The 20449-nt window shown below is 37.4% G+C and overlaps 1 protein-coding gene across 12 annotated transcripts in view; it reads right to left on the reverse strand.

Annotated features, from left to right (window-relative positions):
• SOX5 (SRY-box transcription factor 5) overlaps positions 1-20449 on the reverse strand; it is a 995182-nt gene that overhangs the window by 186650 nt on the left and 788083 nt on the right. For all 12 annotated transcript variants that reach the window (XM_059935452.1, XM_059935454.1, XM_059935450.1 and 9 more), the window contains 2 exons: positions 17179-17351; positions 11525-11593 (listed from right to left, as the gene is read on the reverse strand). In XM_059935452.1, the coding sequence (XP_059791435.1) occupies positions 11525-11593; positions 17179-17351 (242 nt within the window). The remainder of the gene's footprint in view (positions 1-11524; positions 11594-17178; positions 17352-20449) is intronic.

Consider the following 20449-nt stretch of genomic DNA (forward strand, 5'->3'; position numbering starts at 1 on the left):
GGCAGCTGGAGGAGGCAGGAGCTCCTCCGGCTCTCAAGAGACAGTCTCCCTGAGGAGGACGGCACTGGAAGAGATGGCTGGCTGAAGTGAGGCTCTGAGGTATGTGATGAGGTGAAGGAAGCATTCCGGGCCACAAGAATGACAAGTACAAATGCTCTGATGCTAGAACATTGTCGGCATATTCTTTGCAACCAGGAAGGATGGGTTTCTAGCGTGGAAGGAATGAGGGAGAAAGTCAGAGGTTGGTGCAATCAAGTATAGCCCAACAAACTAAGGTAAGAAGAGTGAATTCATTTTAAATGACATGATTTTGAGCATGGTTACAGCACAATTAAATTTAAAAGATTACTCTAGCAGCTACGTGACAAACCTAGTTAGCAGGTCAACAGAGGAATTAGGATGACCCACTTGGTTAGGGAGCCTACAACAGCAGGCTAGGTGAGAAGTGATGGTGACGTAGACTAGAGTGATCATGGGAGAAGTTGCTCAGTTGACAGACTTTGAGGATAAAAGCCAATTCCGATGGATTAGTTGTGAGACATAAGAGAGTGAGAGGATACAAAGACAGCTCCTAGGTCTTTGGCAACAGCAAACAGGCAAGTGGTATCATATTCACAGATGGATAAATCAGGAAAGAATGAGTTTGGGGGAGATGATTAAAGGTTCTGTTTGGGAAATGTGAAATTTGAGGTGCATATTAGTTATCAATTTAAACAGGCTGAGTAGACAGCTGGGTATTAGACTCTGAGGTCCAGGTGAGAGACAGAGGCTCTCAAGATAAATTTTGGAGTATTATCTATAGGATGGTATGCAAAGACTTTAGATGGGATCATTTAGGAAATAAGTGGAGATAAAGACACCAGAGGATGGAAAATAAACGCCAAGTTACCCTTTTAAGGACAGGAAAGAACCTACCAAATGAGACTGAGAATGGGGAAGAAAAGCAGACTGTGGTCTTTTGGAGGCCAACCAAAGAGTGTTACAAGAAAGTGGGAGTGGTCAACTTTATTAAATGCTGCTGTGAGCTCCAGTATAATAAAGACTGAGAATTAAGCACTTCTAGAATATTCACTGAAAAAGAAACAACTTCAGTTTTCCTTCTGTTTCTCCTTCAAGGGAAAACGGGGGACCATTCCGGTATCACAAATGTATCTTGTGTTCTATTTATCTCTCCTTTCTCATTTTTTTTAACTGTTAATCTTTCTTTTCTGAAGAAAAGAGCCAAATAAACATGCACACACAGAGTAAAAAGTCAATCAGTTTCTCGTTGCCTGTAAATTACATAAAAATTTACCAATTCTTGAGTAGAAATTAGTACTCTGGCTAGAGAGCTCTTCGAAGGAAATTTGCCATGTGCTAGGGATGTCTGGAATGTATGTCTTGACTCATGATATAATTACTCTTTGTAGAATTAATTCATTTTATGTTAACACTGTTAATTTCACCAGCATCTAATTTTCTACCTATTTGTCAACTCTCTTCAAAGATAGGAGATAGAAATTCTTTCTAAAGACTCTGTGAGCACTTCCTGTTACCACATTTATTTACCACACTAACTGTATAAATTAAGGTGAAATAAAAGAAGTTCATTTTAGGCCAACATATTGACTTTTGACCTATATTCTCCAAACCTGTTATTGATAACTTGCTTTGTTTTGTTTCCCACTATTTGATAATTACACTCCCAGGTTTCATCTAAGCACTGATGGATTCTGCTTTGTTAACTGGTAAGATATGAACTGTGGAGCCTCAGTGAAGAACAGTGTTCAACTTTTTCCACAGGTAATGACGTTTGGTAAAGGTGGCAAAGTCATTGGAAATGCTGCTCTCAGTCTGCTTTCCGGGCCAGTCTCGGTGATTCCATAATGGCCACACAGGATTAAATGAAACCAGGATTCACTTCAAAAATCATACTGCAAAGATTGGAGAAAGAAAAAACACAGAAACGGCACAGAAATGGGATGACAGAAAAAGGAAAACAACATGAAAGACTGAGAATCCACATAAAAAAATGAGGAAAAGAAAATGACCTCCTTCCATGAAATGCATTGTTTATGTCTTTAGTGAGGAGCCCAAGTCAGGATGAATGAATTAGAGAACCAGGATTACAACTTCCAAAAACTGTTGTCAACATCACTTCAATAGACTCCTCAATTATAGCTGTTATTTCAACTAGGGTCTCAATAATGATATTAAGAAGTTTAAAATATCAAGGTCATTGTCTAAAATTATATATAAACTCATACTGTTTGACAAATTTAACAAAAAGGGGGAAATGATGCTGAAATTCTCCATATCTATGTCCCTTGTCCCCACTATGTTCCCACCAGAGAAACTAAAAAATATATTCTATGTTATACAGATCTTAGAACAGCATATTTTGGTTTTGGAGCCTCAAGCTTCACCTTCACCTTTCATCATTTTTATGAGGACTCCTTTGTTCCCAGATACTGTCTACTGTTCTGAATATTTTCTCCTATTTAAAAAGAAAGAATTTTTTTAAATGATGTTCTGATTTACATTTCCAAGATAGACTGACCATGTGCATATATCTCAGTTCTTTCCGGAGACATCATTAAAACAATAAAAACAAATAATTTATAAACCTATGTCACATAAGATAATTAAGAATAAAAGGCATGCACAGACAAGAAATATGACCAAAGTTTTGGAAGATGAAATTGTAGAGTGTTAGCTGATGAAAGTGGGTGAAACAGACTAGAGTATACACGCAGAGGGTTAAGTGAAAACAGGGCTTAATTTTTACTCAGAATCACCAGAAAGTCTTAGGACTTGAAATACTAGATATGAGAGAGAACAGGAGTTTAAGACCTGGGTTGAAAACAGTAGTATTATTTGAAAGTGGCTCTCGTCCTCTCCCCCAGCTACATCACACCCACTTCAACAGAAACCGAATAGTCTAAGGAAACTTACTGATAGCTAGCACATGATCATTGGAATCCCAGAACAAAGACCTTCCTGTACCCATATATAGGATTCATGTTATGTATGGCCAGCTTCCTGTTCTCGCTAAAGCAGTGCCCACCTGTTGATAAGTCTCATTCATAGTCAGAGCTCCCAGTCTACTTGTTCTTATCTCATTCTTAAATCTGGATTGGTAACCAATCATTTTCTAATTCCAGTAGAACTTCAAGCTGAAAGAGTAACATCAATATAAACAAGGAGGTGAAAATGAGAGAAAAGATAATTTAAGGAAGTGAGAATTTAATTTTTTTGGTAACACCCTCAAACTTGTATACCCTGAGATATTCAAGGAGAAATGATCCATTAAACAATAGGATAACCTGAAAAAAGAATTAGAGAAAAGAAGTTGCTCATGGAAATTAAAAAGGTAATTTCTCAAAGATCCAATTAAAAAATTTAGGAGATAAACGTTTAGGCAATCCCCTAAAAATAAGAACCAAGAAACAGAAACAAAAAATATGAACATTAAAAAACATAGTTACAGGGCTTCCCTGGTGGCGCAGTGGTTGAGAACCTGCCTGCCAATGCAGGGGACATGGGTTTGAGCCCTGGTCTGGGAAGATCCCACATGCCGCGGAGCAACTAGGCCCGTGAGCCACAATTACTGAGCCTGCGCGTCTGGAGCCTGTGCTCCGCAACAAGAGAGGCCGCGATAATGAGAGGCCCGCGCACCGCAATGAAGAGTGGCCCCCACTTGCCGCAACTAGAGAAAGCCCTCGCACAGAAACGAAGACCCAACACAGCCATAAATAAATAAATAAATAAATAAATAAATAAATAAATAAATACAATTAAAAAAAAAAAAAAAGAAACATAGTTACTAACCCAGAAAATACAATGTCTGCCTAATAGGACATCAAGAAAGAACTGAAAAATAAAGGATAAAATGGTCAAGAAAAAAAAAGACAAGATAATTTTCCAGAGCAAAAGAACATAACTTTAGAACAAAAGATTCATGGTGTTTACAAAATAATGAATAAAAAAAATCAGAATATATGCTGATATTTTTCATTTATTGTGAAATGTCACAGTAAACAGAAGATACTAAAAGCCTTAAGAAAGGAAAAATATTGGTCACACCAACAAAAACATCAGATCAACATCATATTTCTCACAGATGCTAGAAGATGATGAATCGATAGATTTGAAATATAAGGGAAATGACTTCCAACTTACAATTTTATTTGCAGCCAAATTATCAATCAAGTAGAGGTGTAAAATGGAGCATTATTATACATGCATACATTTAGAACTTTTTATCCCAGAAACTTTATATCCTATGCAGACCCCTGCCCCTCCTTTTTTTTCTAGGAAGTTTCTTTATGTGATTCTGGAGCAAAACAAGGAGATAAAGCAAGGAGGACAGTATAGGAAATAGTGATTCTCTTGACCCTGGAGAACCATAAAGCGACATCCTAGAATGTCAGCAGGACTAACTAAACCAAATGAAAGCAGGAGAACAGAGGACTTAGGGAGCAGGTATCAAGGAAGGTCGGATTGTGGAGATCTGGTTTATTCTTGAGAATTTACGGAGATACTAAGGCAAATAACATGAGGAAGAAAGACTAATGAAAAGGCAGTTGGAAAGCTCAAAGCTACACAGAAATGAAATAAGGAGCACCTTATTTAGACTATGCAGAAAAAATATATAGACTTATATTTTAACATAAAATCATCTATTGATTTTCAATTTTTAGGATTAACCAACAGGTAAAGCACAACAGCTATGTGTGTATGTGTATATATACACATACATATATATATATATATATATATATATATATACACACACACATGTATTATATATATTTAGAGTAAACACACAGATAACAGAAATTGGCAGCTGTGTGTGACAGAAGAGAGATGTCATCCTCATCCGACAAGGCAAGTGTTAAGAGACACTATTTAGAGTTGATTGAGAAAAGAGATGTAAGTTAACTATTTAAAGTTTAGGAATATCTATTGGAAGAACTTAAATGACTTATGTCACTATATTACAGGTGAGGGAGGGGTATAGGGGAGGGTGCTGGGCTGGCAATACCAGAACTAAGTTTCCAGTTTCCAAGTTAATGATATTTAAAGTTGGTAAGTCAGAAACGGCACTATAATAATATTTGATATATAGAAGTATAATAAATACTAGAAGGCTATTAAAAAAAAACAGATTTTAAGGAGGCTCCTTCTGAGTGAAAAGATTGGGCACAGTACAGAGGACTGGGCTGTGGATGGCTGCTTTCATTATTCTCTTGTACTCTCTTAGCCATCAGGTATGTGTTATATCAATACAAATTAAAAAATATATATGCGTATCAATCTATCTGTATCTCTATCTACAAAAGCAGGTTTGTCCAGACACAGAAATCATATGAATGACTGAAATTCTATCATTAGGTAATCACCAGGAGATGTATTTTAAAAAAAAACAATGCTTAAAGGATTTTAAAGTGGCTCCCTCTGAGTAAAAGGACAGACCTGCAGTTATCACTGCTCTTTTAGGAGAGGACACCCATCTTCCCAATAGGAAGTTCTCCTTCCAGAAAGTACAAGGAAGAGAGGAAAGTCATATCTAAAGCTGCTACTCTGTATCTCCATATTTTCTCCTCTAATAATCTATCTGAATGTCAAGAACTATATCCTCCCAGGGGTGGTGTATTGTATTTCGTACAGAAAAACATTAGTCGGAGCTCAAGGAGTTAATGCATTTCCTTCTCAGGTTGAAAGGCTACCTTAATTATATGGTGTTTATTCTTGGCATTTCCAGTTTCCTAAAGAGACAAGGTTACTTTGCAATCTCTTTGTGCTCATGTATGTGTGTGGGGTCTTGTTGAGGGGGGTAAAATGCTTCCAACTTACCACACTCAGAGAAAGAAATCATAAATCAGCAGGTCAGTCAGGTACTATTATTTCACCTTTAACGTTATTATGTTTCCAATGCAATATTTCAATGGATTTCCTTCTGCATAATAATTTATCAAGAATTACCAAAACTCTTAATGAGCTCAGAGAACTTTGGCTCCAATAAAATGAAACCTTTATCACAAATTGGTTGAGCCCATGACTGCAACGTAATCATTCAACTGTATATAAGTCAAGATGTATTTTTACTTCGTAGGAATAAGTTCCCAGGGAAAGAAAACTCATTTTAAAACTTTGGGCCATTAAGCCTTAAATGGCAGAATATCGGTGAAATAAAAATGACCAAGACTCGGGGAACTTGGACTCCAGCCATGGTTCCACAAGTAACAACTTATGTGACCTTGGGAAAATCTTCTAACCTTACTTGGTTTCATTTTACAAATGTCAAAATGAGAGACAGGTCTAAATAAAGGCTTTCTAAAAATCTGCCATAGTTCTAAAATCATATAAATTTGGAAGAGTGAACTTACACTTTTCAGTGGCTACTGCCATGTAGGTTATATTTTTTTTTTTCCTAGAAATTCTCCTCTATGGAAATATTCGTTAAATTGTCCATCATCAGAAAAACAGAAAGAAGTTTTTCGAATGACTTAGGCAAAAACTTTTAGCATTGTGTGCTCATTACATGCCAGGGATGATGCCATTTAATCCTCAGACTAACCAGGTGTGACTTAGGTACTATAATTCCCATTTAATAGATGGGAATAATGAAACTCAGAAGGACTGAGCAATTTTCTCAAGATCACACAGCAGATGAGGTACAAAGATGCAGAAACTGAACATGAGTATGTCTAAATCCATAGAACCTGCTCTCTATCTTTTTGTTTAACCATTTAATACACTTAAGTTTCATACAGTTAAATATAATCCTGTAACACCTAAAGAATCAAGCTCTTTCCTACATACTATGGAATATACACTGCGCAACTAAGAATACAAAGGAACAGAGATTTATCCTTTGCTCAATCCTTAGCTCCAGACAGAATCAGTGACCCAAAGCTACTACTAGTCCTGTACGTGCTTAACTTATGAATCAGAAACAATGACAGGGGGTTATTAAATACCAATTCTTTGCCCCCAAGAGAACACAATGAACAATAGTTGGAAAAGTTTATCAGAAGAGGGGATGCAACAAAGATGTGGCATCTCTAATGACAGTTTAAACACTGAGCTTCCAGTATGGGAATCATGAAATTATGCGTTTGAAAAGAAGTACAATATCTTTAAATTCACCCTTAAAAATATTTAAGTCAATTTCATATTAGAGCATGTTGTTGGATTGACCCTCTAAGATGCTAATAAGAACTTTAAATTCCATTAAGTATTACTGAAAAAGGGTAAGAAATGTAAAACTAGGACATGCTTCCCCCGGCCCCCCCAAACACACACCCAAAGCTATAGAAACCATGTCCTATACAAAGCTTCAAGACCAAAAGAGAACTTGAGTCTTCAGGGAACATTCAGTTTGTTGCCATAATGGATGTTGAATAGAGGTCACTCATTCATTTACTTTAAAAGGTTTTCGTAACAGTGAATCAGGTCAAGATGAACCACTCGTCTAGGATCATTACTGGAAACATAAACCATCTAACAGTATTAGAAACAGGCTGATTTATTATAAAAAAGAGATTAGTCAGGAAATAAAACTGCTGAAGATGGGCACTATAGCACAAGCAATAGAGTAAAAGAAAAAAAAAGATTACCCTAAAAAAATCTAGGATATTTTTCTCTGAAATATTTATAAATTTCATCTTATGTATTAATGTGCATTAAAAGTTAGCTAGATACAGTAAGTAAAAGTGCAAAAGTGTTCTTTTTTTAAGGACAATAAACAAAAACATTAAAGAAAAATATTGCTGAATAGTAGAAAAGGAAGACTAAACCTTCTTAGTGTTCCTAAAATTAAAGGTCTCATAAAGAAAGAGACAAATTCTTGAGGGAAGATGGGATGTTTCTGATATTATGCATGATTTTATTTGTAGAATGAACTGATTTATGATCTTGTAAAGAATGACAGAAAATTTTCTTAATTCTTCTTTTAATCCTCATGAGTTATGTGAATAAACTTGGAAGAAGACTATAAAAGTCTTTATATAGAAATAATGTAGACGGAGTTTTCAACCCAATTAGAATCATGCAATTTTAGAGCCAAGGTTGCTTTTTAAAGAGATAAAAACAGTTCATAAAGAATTGATCCTAAGTGATTAAATAAACTGGCTAATATGCCAATTCTTATGGCATTTTTCTCTTTCAATAAATAACTGCAGAGTAAAACTTACCACCGTTCTTTTCATCTGGAGTTGAAAGAAAATAGAATTATCAGGTCAAGAGAAATTTTAAATAACCTGGGTCATTAGAATATGTGAATGTTTGTTCATACACACATGTACAAACTTGTTCATATGTGTTTAAACTTGAATGAAATATACTTCGAATGGAATAAAGATGACTAAATTAACCTCTCCTTTAAAGAGAGGAAAGAATGAGGAAAATGTTAGGGGACATCACCCTCCTGTCATTTAACACAGCTATCAAGTGTGAAAATTTGTTCTGCTCTCTTACCTATCAATCTAATCCATCTCGCAAATCTGCTTAGCCCATCTAACATATTGCATAACTTTCCCAATATCTGAACCAAGTTAATGTCTTGTGTATTTATAGCTGAAAGAAAAATTTTAAATGTAGCCCTAACTGTGGACTAATAACACTGCAGTCCACTATTATGTCAAGAGAGGAACTAGAATGCATTGTTTTCTAAGGTCCAAAGGAACAATGGCACAAAACATCTAAAAAATGCAATCAGGATGAGTAACGTAAGCGGTATGTTTATTTCTACAAGGTCTTAAGGCTCCATATTTAAGAAAGAAAAAAAAGTAGATCAAATTCAAAATATACTATGTATTTTCAGATATCAAAGAAAATTTAATCTATGGTAAATTCTTATGTGAGCATTGATTATGTATTGACAAAAATTCATTTCATAATAATATCTGTTATACATTTAATTTGCCTTCCACTATAGCAGATTTGATTTTTAATCTTCTCCCTCCTTGTCCTATGCTGCCAAAGAAAAGGAGGAAGTAGAAAGAAGAAAAGGGAGAGAAAAAATTCTAAAAAGGAAATATGGTTAAAGATTTATGTGGGGAACAAAAAGGATCTCTTCTATGTTTTTAATCTTCTATTTCTACACATGCCACTACATCAGTGCTTCCCATATCTCTCAATAGACTAATTTAAATATATTGTGATTTTCATAACTATTAAGTGTTTGTTAGACAGCTCCAAATTAACAATTTATAAAATATACTTTAGAACTATGCTTTCAGTTAATGAATATACTAGAAGCTGTGAAAATTAATTCCTTTCAGACTGTCACTCTTGCTCAGTATTTATTTTTTGCCTGAAACATTCCCAGGCTTTTTTTTTTTAAATAATAGCTTAATGGGTTTTGACTCTGTCGGTATCATTTATCTGTACTAACACTAGAAAAGAGGACAAATACACAGATATAGTATCTCAGCATCTTTTAATGTTTCCCCCAAATTACTGTCACTGTGACATTATTTCCTTTAGGGACTACTGGATTTTGTTTTGTCTACCCTGTGAACTAGTGGAGGCCAGCAGCGTAACATTTTGACCAAATAGAAATTCTGAGCTTTTAAAATTCTCATACTCAGCAAAATTTCTACTAACAGTCAGAAAACTTTGCTTCTGATCCTGGTTCTACCTATAACTAGTCATGTGATCATGCAAGTTATTAAACTTGGCTCCAGCTTGCTGGAATACAGTTTCTATAGTCATGTCATTTCTAGAATAGTTTAAGGTACTTCATTTAAAAAATGCTCTGCCTTATAAAGTGTAATGCTCCATGCTCTGGAGCAAGAAATCCTCCAATTTCAACATTTTATTATTAGGACAGAGCTTTAAATCTACATTATGAACACAGTGGTCATAACTGTGGAATAATTGCAAAAAAAGTAAGTACTGAAGGTGTTGCACAATTTATATGGTCAGAAAACACAGCTGATTGAGCCTTCTACATATTTATAATACATACGTTTACATACCTCTTTGTTTACATACCAAAAAATGTATGGTTTACATACATTTTTGCAATTCTATTTAACAAAAGACTATCTCAATCTCATAAAAATTATAAACACTTAAAACCATTGGTACCCTCATCAAATCACAGTGAAACCAAGTGACTTGCAGAGGACCACACCACTCACTATGGAATTGTATCTTATTTATAATGAGAAATTGCCATAATAATTCTATTATCTTTGGTTTTCAATAATCAAAAACATTTTAAGTGTAGATAACCTCGTACCATCAACTAAAATTACATTCAAAGGCAGCATGCTTAGGCTAAACATGAAACCCGAAAAACAGTTTTAAACCACTGAATGAATAACCACACTCCAGATATGGACAGACAGATAATATCACATTAGAAATGTGCTGTTCATAATTAAGGAAGGCATGGAGTCTTGGTTGGAACATTTCACTGTTGTTTCTCTGTCTCACTGAAACTGTGCTCATTAAAATCTCAGGTAGAACAAGAATGAGTAAACCTTGATTGGGCGATATAACCCACAGTAAAGAAATTAAGTGTAGCTGACCCACTTAGACAAAATGGGATAAACTTTTTTGGCAAATAAGTCTAAATATGATAAACATGAGGATGAAATAATTTTGACATGTTTGCTTCTGTCATTTATATTTACACTTAATAAAATATATTAGATTCTCAAGATACAGCTTCAAGAGAATGATGAATTTCTCCCCAGATAAGCTGACTGCAAATCTAACAGTTGATTTCCGATGGATGATGTCACGTAAGGTTGGAGTCATTGCTCCATGAACTAGTTTCCTTTTCTTGCTAGTCATAGCAAGTATGTATTGAGTACTTACTATGTGTCTTGACACTACGCTAAAGCTCTCCATCCATGATTTCATTAAATCCTCCTAAATACTCTACGAAATGAGTGCTTTCAGAAAGGGAATTTTGAGAAAGGGAAACAAATTTTGGCAAAACGCATACCACAAGCAAGTGGTGGAGACAGGCTATCCCTGGCAGCTTTGCTTCTCATCATTGCAAATTTCCACAGAAGAAAAATATGGAGGTTATAGAGCCCTCAGTCTTCGTTTCTCCACGCAGCATGAAGGGTGAAATTCGACTTGAACACCAAATCGTTACCCTCCCTCACTTCCACCTCGATCACACGTGGCTCTCGAGCCTACTGTAAAAAGTTCTCCCTGCCACCGCCGTCTAACTGAAAACCTTTCTGCTTTGGTTCCCCTGCACCTCCCCCATTAAGAACATTTCCAGGCACATATTAAACATTAAAGAATAGAGAAAATGAAACGTTTCTCTACAATGATTTCCTTTCCGTGTAGGATAAAAATTACCATCAGCTCGCCTCCCCTAAAACGCCGCGACACAGTCGGGCCCGCAACAGAGCCACCAGGTGCGAGATTCTCATGGCACGTGGGTGACACGTCACGATTAGGCTGAAAGTAACTTTCATTTTGGAGCTCATTTCAGTTAGGTCACCTGAAAATGAGAAACAAAATCTATTTCTTAATTGGAAGTCCGTATGAAATTATGATTTCTGACCTGGATCTGTTGCTGAAGCAAATTGATTTTGTGTTGTTGCTGCAGAAGCTGCTGCTGTTGTCTTGCAATCTGCGGAGAAATGGCACATGAAAAATTTAAGAGTATATTATAGTCCCAGGGGGAAATGACCAATGTTGTGTGTCTCAGAGTCTGATTTGACACTGATTAAGCTTATGAAGACAGATGTGCCTGCGCCCCTACAGGACCAGCAATTCATCCTTAAGTAGGATCAGACAAGATATTTAGACCTCAGGAACAGTTATGCTTCTTTTGGCAAATGAAGCCTAAGACACAACAACAGTGGTCCAATCCAGTATGAAATGCTGGAGTTTCAAAAATCCCTCTTCCTGGCAGTATGTTAAGGAGGTACTACCTCTGACATTTTCAGCCCTTGGAAAAGAAAGAGAATATTTTGTAAACAGGAGGGTGTGTGCCAAAGAGTTCAGAGTAGGACAAGGTACTGTAAGATGCTCTATTCCTTCATGAGGTTCTGGTATGCTTTTGTGTCTTAGTAAATACTGTCATTTCTGCCTCTCACAAACTGACTGCCGAGTCCTCAACACATTCAATTCTGGTCTCTACTAACAGGATTCTTAATAAGTCACCAGTCACTTCCAATTTTTAAAATTCTGAAGTGTTTTCTAGTCCTCACCGCTTGACTTTTCATCAGAATTCAATACTCAAGCGCTTTCCCTTGATCCTGAGCTTTCTCCCTTGGCTTCTATGACATCACATTTTCCCTGTTTTGCTCCTACCTCTGAGTCTGATCCTTCTCAGTTACCGTCAATGGCTCTCTCCCGCCACACAATGTTGTAGGCTCACTTTAGACTCTATTCCTTTCCCTCTATACCTACATCCACACGTATGCCAAGTGATTACAAATTTGTTTCTCTAGCCTGGATCTTTGCTTTAAGCTTTAGACCCATTTATCCAACAACATTCTCAAAGGCACTCCAAATTCAACAGATTCAAAACTAAACTCAGGAATTAGCCCTCAGTGTGGTCATTCTAAGTGTTTTCTAAGTCAGACGAGCACAATTGCCCCCTGTTTTTCGCTCTTATAACATCCTCTACCTACTTGATACTATACCACATGCTATGAGGTTATATTTATTTTTGTTTTTGCTTTAATTAACAGGTTTCTGTCTCCTAGGTAGAAATCCATAAATACGGTGAAGTCAGGGGTCACGTAGATTTTGCTCTCACCATTTGCGCAAAGCCTGATGCAAAAGGAGTACAGAGTGAACACTTGATGAAGAGTGCATGAGTGAAGAGACAAGAAGAAAATTTTAAACACTTCATTAGATAGGGCAGGAAACCTTCTCACAAGAATGTAACTTCTTGGGCTTCCCTGGTGGCACAGTGGTTAAGAATCCGCCTGCCAATGCAGGGGACACAGGTTCGAGCCCTGGTCCGGGAAGATCCCACATGCCGCGGAGCATCTAAGCCCGTGTGCCACAACTGCTGAGTCTGTGCTCTGGAGCCTGCAAGCCACAACTACTGAGCCCAGGTGCCACAACTACTGAAGCTCACGTGCCTAGAGCCCATGCTCCGCAATAAGAGAAGCCACTGCAATGAGAAGCCCGTGCAGCGCAATGAAGAGTAACCCCCCGCTCACTGCAACTAGAGAAAGCCCGCACGCAGCAACAAAGACCCAACAGCCAAAAATAAATAAATAAATAAATTTATTTAAAAAAAAAAAAGAATGTAACTTCTCACCTCATGAAACTTACAGCTGCCTTATAAATACGCTCTCTTATTCTCAATGCTATGATCACTATCGTTTTCATTAGGAAAGTATATCCCTTAACCTCTGTATCAGAAAGCTAAAAATTCAGGAAAAAAATTTATGCAGAGTCCATTACTATGAATGAAAGTAAAGAACCTATATGATGAGGTTGGATCTACATGGCTGCACAATGAATTTTTATTTCCCCTATGTACACTGGTACAATTATAATTATTTTAATGCTTTTGTTTTATCTTAGGAATACAGACTAAAGAAATTCCTTTTTTTTTTCTTTGAAGAAAAGTCGGAAAGGAAAAGGTAGAAAACGAAATACCACTCTCTTCCTTAAGTCCGGTTCTTTCCTCCCACATATCAATATTTCAGCTGATATTTAAATCCTTTTATAAGTGCCTTAAGATTTTATTAAGAAACTAACCACCTCATAGCCCTCCACACTTCCTCCTGTTCTAAGTCACTGCTGTCTCTTGCCTGGATTGCTGTGATCGCGTCCTATCTGCTCTTTCTGCCTCTGTCCTTGCTCCCTGCAGCCTATTATAAACCAGCACCAAGAGAGATCCTTTTAAAATATAAGTTGTGTTGTGTTATTCATCTGTTCAAAATCCTCTGTCTCGCTCAGAGTAAAAGCCAGTTTCCATATGATGCCTGCAAGGCCCTGTAAGAGCTGGCCTCCTGCTAGCTCTCTGATGCCATCTCTCTCACTTCCCTTTGCCACTCCGCTTTCCTGTCTGTTGAACACACCAAGGGTACTCCTATTTCCCGAGGGTACTCCTGCCTCTGGGCCTTTGCACTTGCTTTCCCCTCCATCTGGAACACTCTTTTCCTAGATAACTACATTGGTCACTCCCTCACCTCCTACAAGTCTCTGTTCAGCTGTTACTCCATCAACGAGGCCTTCCCTGAGCAGTCTTTTCTTTTTTTTTCTTTTTTGGCTGCGTTTGGTCTTCATTGCTGCGCATGGGCTTTCTCTAGTTGTGGCGAGTGGGGGTTACTCTTTGTTGCAGTGCATGGGCTTCTCATTGCAGTGGCTTCTCTTGTGGCAAAGCATGGGCTCTAGGCATGCGGGCTTCAGTAGTTGTGGCACACATGCTCAGTAGTTGTGGCATACGGGCTTAGTTGCTCCACGGCATGTGGGATCTTCCCGGACCAGGGCTCGAACCCGTGTCCCCTGCATTGGCAAGCGGATTCTTAACCACTGCACCACCAGGGAAGCCCTGAGCAGTCCTTTTAAAAGAGCCTGTCTCTCTACCTGGCACCCTCATCCCTATTTTTCTGCTTCATTTTCAACATATATTTTACTTATTTATTGTCTATCTCTTCCCAACTAGAATTCAATACATGAGGTATTTTGGTCTGTTTTATTCCCTGCTGTATCCCATTAACTAAAACAGAAGCTGGCATCAAATTGGTGCTCGACAGAAAGCTGTTGAAAAGATGAATGTGGAATGGAGCACAGAGCAGGGACACACTATACTGACTAGGGAGCGTTGGGAGCAGGGTCAGAAAAGGAGTTCTCAAGGGGAGAGAAACCTAACCTGAATCTTAAGGAATAAATACTAAATGTCCTTCAGAAATGTCCCTGTGTCCCGATGAAAAGATCAGTGACTACCAGAGTGGTGATGCCTTAAGCCAGCACTGCATGGCGGAGAGGACCTGGGAGAGCAGAACGGGTTCCAGGAACCTGACCGGTAGCTCTCAGGAGGGATCTTCTCTCAGGCTGTGCAGGCAGCATTGCCTGGCATCTCTCCAATACAGCGGAGAATTTCTGGAAGAACCTGAGGATTTCTGAAGTTCTAAGGAGAATGTCAGAGTAAGTAAAAAATTCTAGAATCCGTTGATGATACTTGAGGATGGGCCAGAGTGTGAAAGAGAAAGTAAGAAACCTTGCTCTCCATTAGTAATTGCTCAGATTTTTTAGGACAAGCATGCCCTCAGGCCCATCAAAGTATGGATTCTCTACAAAGAAATATCCCCATCTGAGCTCCAGTTTCAGAGGCTCCTAGGATCTTCTGAATTCAGATGTCTGAAGGTATTGAGGGTTATGAACAAGAAAAGAGCGGCATTCTTCTAGACTGTCATGGGCAATCATTCTGAGCTGTTTCATCATAGGGGTAAAGCAAGAGGAATAAGGGCCATCTCCAATAACAGGCTAAATATATACTTAAGGAAAATGGTGACGCATTTCATTAAAAATAAAAATATCATCTTTCAAGCAGAGATGAACCATCAAGTAGAGAAAAGTAAACAGAAGGAAAGGAGGGCTCCTCAAATGTAATCTGAATGTTTCTCCACCTCTTTCAACTCTGCTGGTTTACACTTTGACAGCTGTCTAGAAGGTTTTGCAGTATTTGTGTAGATACAAAAGTACCCTTGACTAAATAACGGCCCTCCTCCACTTAAGATGGTGAGTGCACTAAACCCAGAACATGGGATGGTAAAGTAAGTTAGTCCTAGAAAAGATGTGCCATCTTTATATGTAAGCTCACCCTATGACACCTTCTGTCTTTCCTTCCCATTACTACCAATCCTCTTTTAAGTAATACTTCGTATGCATTACCTCCATTTTCCCACTATGCATCATTCTTCTACATGTCAATTCTTATTATCTGATTTCTGCTACTAAAGCTCCAGAGAAGCCACATGCTTAAAGGCTGACAATGAGAATCTAAATGACTACTCTAGTAGCTTCTGGCTTCTGGATATGTTCATTTTCCTCTCCCTACCAGCTATATGCCAGCATCTCCCAAGGATCTATCTTCCCTTAATTCCTTTCCATTTTCTCATGATATCACCACTACTCTCATTTAAAGCCTATAAACCTGTCATTCCTCTGCATGAAACACCTTGGCCCTAGATATTAATACAGCTGCCTCTCATATGTCATTTAGATCTGAGCTTAACTGCCAGATCCAACCACCCAAACTAAGATGGCAACCCAAACTTGCCATATTAATCAATATTTATTAAATTACTCTCATTACATTTTTTCAAATTACTTATCACTATCTGAAGTTATTTTGTTCATTTTTCTTTTCCTTTGTTAATTGTCTCCCTTTCCACTAGAAATTAGGGGCTTTGTCCTTCTGGTTAATTGAGGTAACTTCAGTAGTTAGCACAGTGCCTGGCACACAAGAAGCACTTGATTACTATTTTTTGAATAAATGAATGAAACTGACTTTCTCCAGTGGTTTAAACTACCACCTCTATGTAGATACTCTAAGAAATTAGGCTCAGCCCTCTCTTCCAAACTGTTAATTGATATTTCTATTCTCTCACATACTTTCAGATGGACAACCTGACAACAGCTCTAATTCAGCATAATAAAACCACCTGCTTTTCCAAATCTGCCCTCCTCTTGACCTTCCCTGTTACCCAGGCTCAACACCTTTCCTCTCTCTTTAGCCCACTTAAAATATTCAACTGACCATAATTCTTCCACCTATTTATCCCTTTCTCCATGGTCATTACCCTATCTGGTTTAGAGTCTCACGTCTTATTTAGACCATCATAATAGCCTCCAAACCAAACTTCTTGCCCCATGATTGGAAATGGACTTCACTTGTTGAATCCTACCTAGCCTTCAAAGTTCACACGAAACACATTGAATGAAATCTTTCATAATGTCCCTGACTGGAAATGCTCACTTGACTCTCCATGGTTCTTTTTGGTACTCTGCCCATGAATTTCCCCTTGATTATAATCACTTGCAAGTTATGTTCCACTAAAACAGTTAATAAGCTTTTTCAGCTGAGGTTTATGCTCACTTTGGTGCTTTGCCTTTTTATTTACTTAGGCAAGGAAGCGGGGAGAAGCTTTTGCTGATCTTTCTTTGCCTCCAAGAGTGACCTATATGCTGCAGGCAAAACACTACCTGAGGAATCTGGCTGTGTCTCTAGTCCTTGCTCACCTGTTCTTGCTGCTGCTTGGCCAGCTCCATTTGCTGGCGCTGTTTCTCGATCTGAGATGCAGCCAGTTTCTTCTGCTCGTCATGGGCAGCCAACAGCTGCTCTCGCAGACTGGTGAGCTGATTGATCATCCCCATGAGCTGTCTCTCCTTCTCAGCGAGGCTTTCGGGAGTCCCTGAAAATAAGACGGTGGTAAAACATGTAAGAAAAGAGAAATGAGAAGAGAGGGGTTTTTCGATGACAACGACTCTGGTGTATAGAGAATTATTACATGTATAAGGTTTGACACACAAACATATACTTACCTTCTTTCAGATTGTAACTCAACAGTAAAAAGTGATGGCTATTTACTCATTACAAAATATCAGGATGAACAAATATTTTGATTTTTTATTTATGATGAGCAATAATCTGTAGCTGTTTTCCCCCTTTTATCTTATAAGTAAATAAAAAACTGTTGGCTGAGCCATTTATTATTCTCAATGTCCTAAGCTAGGGTTTGATGGAAACAAAAAGAGGCTTAAAGCACAGTTCTTGGCCCTAAGCAGTTTTTTTTAATCAAAGAGGCAAGACAAAACATGAAAATTTAATAACCACAATTATTAAGAGATCAAGGGGGCTTCGCTGGTGGCACAGTGGTTGAGAATCTGCCTGCCAATGCAGGGGACACGGGTTCGAGCCCTGGTCTGGGAAGATCCCACATGCCGCGGAGCAACTAGGCCCGTGAGCCACAGCTACTGAGCCTGCGTGTCTGGAGCTTGTGCTCCGCAATAAGAGAGGCCGCGACAGTGAGAGGCCCGCGCACCGCGATGAAGAGTGGCCCCCGCACCGCGATGAAGAGTGGCCCCCACTCACCGCAGCTAGAGAAAGCCCTCGCACAGAAACGAAGACCCAACACAGCCAAAAATAAATTAATTAATTAATTAAAAAAAAAAAAAGAGATCAAGGGTATTATTATCAGTGATACGATTCTTCTTTTCTTAAAAAGAGAATCTTGAAGAATCAGAATTAAGGAATTCTACATTTAAAAAGGAAAACTCTATTAGTTAATCAAGTTTTAGACTATTTTCTCATATGCCACTCAGAAGCTTTCTTCAAAAATATAATATAGCTAGCAGAAAAAATATTCAAGTTTGAGAATATAAATTTATGCTCTCATGAAATAATGAAACGTAGTTGGAAAACTAACTGATCACATTATGGCCACCCAAGATTACAGTTAAATCCAAGATTATAGTAGTTAGCACCATATGTTGTATCATTATTGACATAGTTATTTATTTATTGAATCTCCCAGTAGAGTATAAACTCCATGATAGCAGAATTCTAGCTTTTTTTGTTTAATACTATGTCCCCAGAGTAATGCCTAGCACGTAGTAGGCACCCCATAACCTTTTATTAAATGAATTAAATAAATAAACTTCTTAAGATGAGAGAAAAGTCCTTAATTGAGCGATAATATATGATTCTATGCAAATAGATAAATAACCCTTATTAGGATTACTTAAGTTAAGGATGCTTTCAAATACATTTGAAATAACAAGAAAAAATCTTTGGAAGCTTATATTTCCCCAATATTGTTTTATTCTAGCAAAATGCAATAGATATATGGCTTGAAGTTACAATCAAAATCACAGTAAATTTTTGGGAGTTTTGATATAACCAAAGGAAAAGTAAAAGGAAGGAATAGTCACCCAGGAAAGGAAAAGTCCTAGAATTTTGATGCTGAAAGTAAACTAGAGATTATGTTTCTTCCCTCAAAAAAATTACCACACATGTAATTCAAAGCAACAGTCAATCTTTGCCAGGATGTTTTTTTTTCTTTTATTGTTGGTATTCCTTAGATTATCAGTGTTATAATTTGGACAGGACTCTACTTGGTTTAATTTTTTTTATGGAAATGTTGTTGCTTTCAACTGATAATCCACCTGAAGGATCTAAAAGTCATTCGTTATGTTGCCTTTAAAAATTCTGCCTAATGAAAGTGCCTCAAGCAGCCGCATAGCACAGGGAGATCAGCTCAGTGCTTTGTGTCCACCTAGAGGGGTGGCATAGGGAGGGTGGGAGGGAGACGCAAGAGGGAGGGGATATGGGGATATATGTATGCATATAGCTGATTCACTTTGTTATACAGCAGCAACTAACACACCAATGTAAAGCAATTATACTCCAATAAAGATGTAAAAAAATAATAATAATAAAATAAAATTGGGGAAAAAAAAGAAGAAAGTGCTTCTACTAGAGTGTAAGCTCCAGAAGGGCAGAAATCTGTCTACTCCATTTGCTACCAATACATCTCCAGAACATAGCACATGGCAAGACAGATAGCAGTATTTGTTGAATGAACTGAAAATATAATGAATAGAAACCAACTTAAGTTATTCTAAATTTACAACTAAAGCTTTTCTCAATGGCAGTCTTATCCAACTAGAGTAAAAGTCAGACCCCCTCATCAGAAGGTATGAATGGCATTAATCTATTTCATCAAAGGAATATTTAATTTATCTAACTTACAAACATCTGTGCATTGGTCTTTTTCATTGACAATGAATGCAATCAAACTTTGATAAAATTCAGTTATATATCCTTTACAGCAATATAGATACTCTTAGAAGTTGGAATCTATTAAAATTACATAAGGAATGCTATCATGCATTACATGACTATAAATTGATATTCTAGTGTACACAGCTAATACGATAAATATTCTTACCTTCTTTCAGATTTCTGTAATTTATTTTGAAAAAATAGTTTAATTCTTTTTGCTTCAGTATCTTAAAAGGTGGACTTTGGCTTGGATTTTAATATATATGTACTATGGAAAGCTACCAGGTTTTTTTTTTGGCTGCACAGCTTGACTTGCGGGAGTTCCCCGGCAGTGAAAGCACCAAGTCTTAACCACTGGACTGCCAGGAAATTCCCGTGAAAGCTATCAGTTTTAAGGGCGACTATCAGAATGAAATGGAACACTTGAAAAGTAGCTATGGTCTTTACCATTGTTACCCCATGGCTGGATATTTTGTTTCTGGGACATTATGAACAAGATGTGTGCATTATCATTTGTACAGTGAAAGCAAGGGTCGTTCTTACCTTTTTTAAAAGTATGGTTCTATACAATTTCTTACTACAAATGTCTACCTTTTAATGGAGATTTTAATTTTATAATCTTTTCCCAAGATTATTCTACCCGCTTACTTGGGTATTGTACTTAAAATGTAAAATACAGTTTTGTTTTGTTTTGTTTTTAATATCACATTCAATGTGCTGCATTTA

Source organism: Balaenoptera ricei, chromosome 10 (assembly GCF_028023285.1).
Source record: "Balaenoptera ricei isolate mBalRic1 chromosome 10, mBalRic1.hap2, whole genome shotgun sequence".
NCBI classification, from domain to species: Eukaryota; Metazoa; Chordata; class Mammalia; order Artiodactyla; family Balaenopteridae; genus Balaenoptera; species Balaenoptera ricei.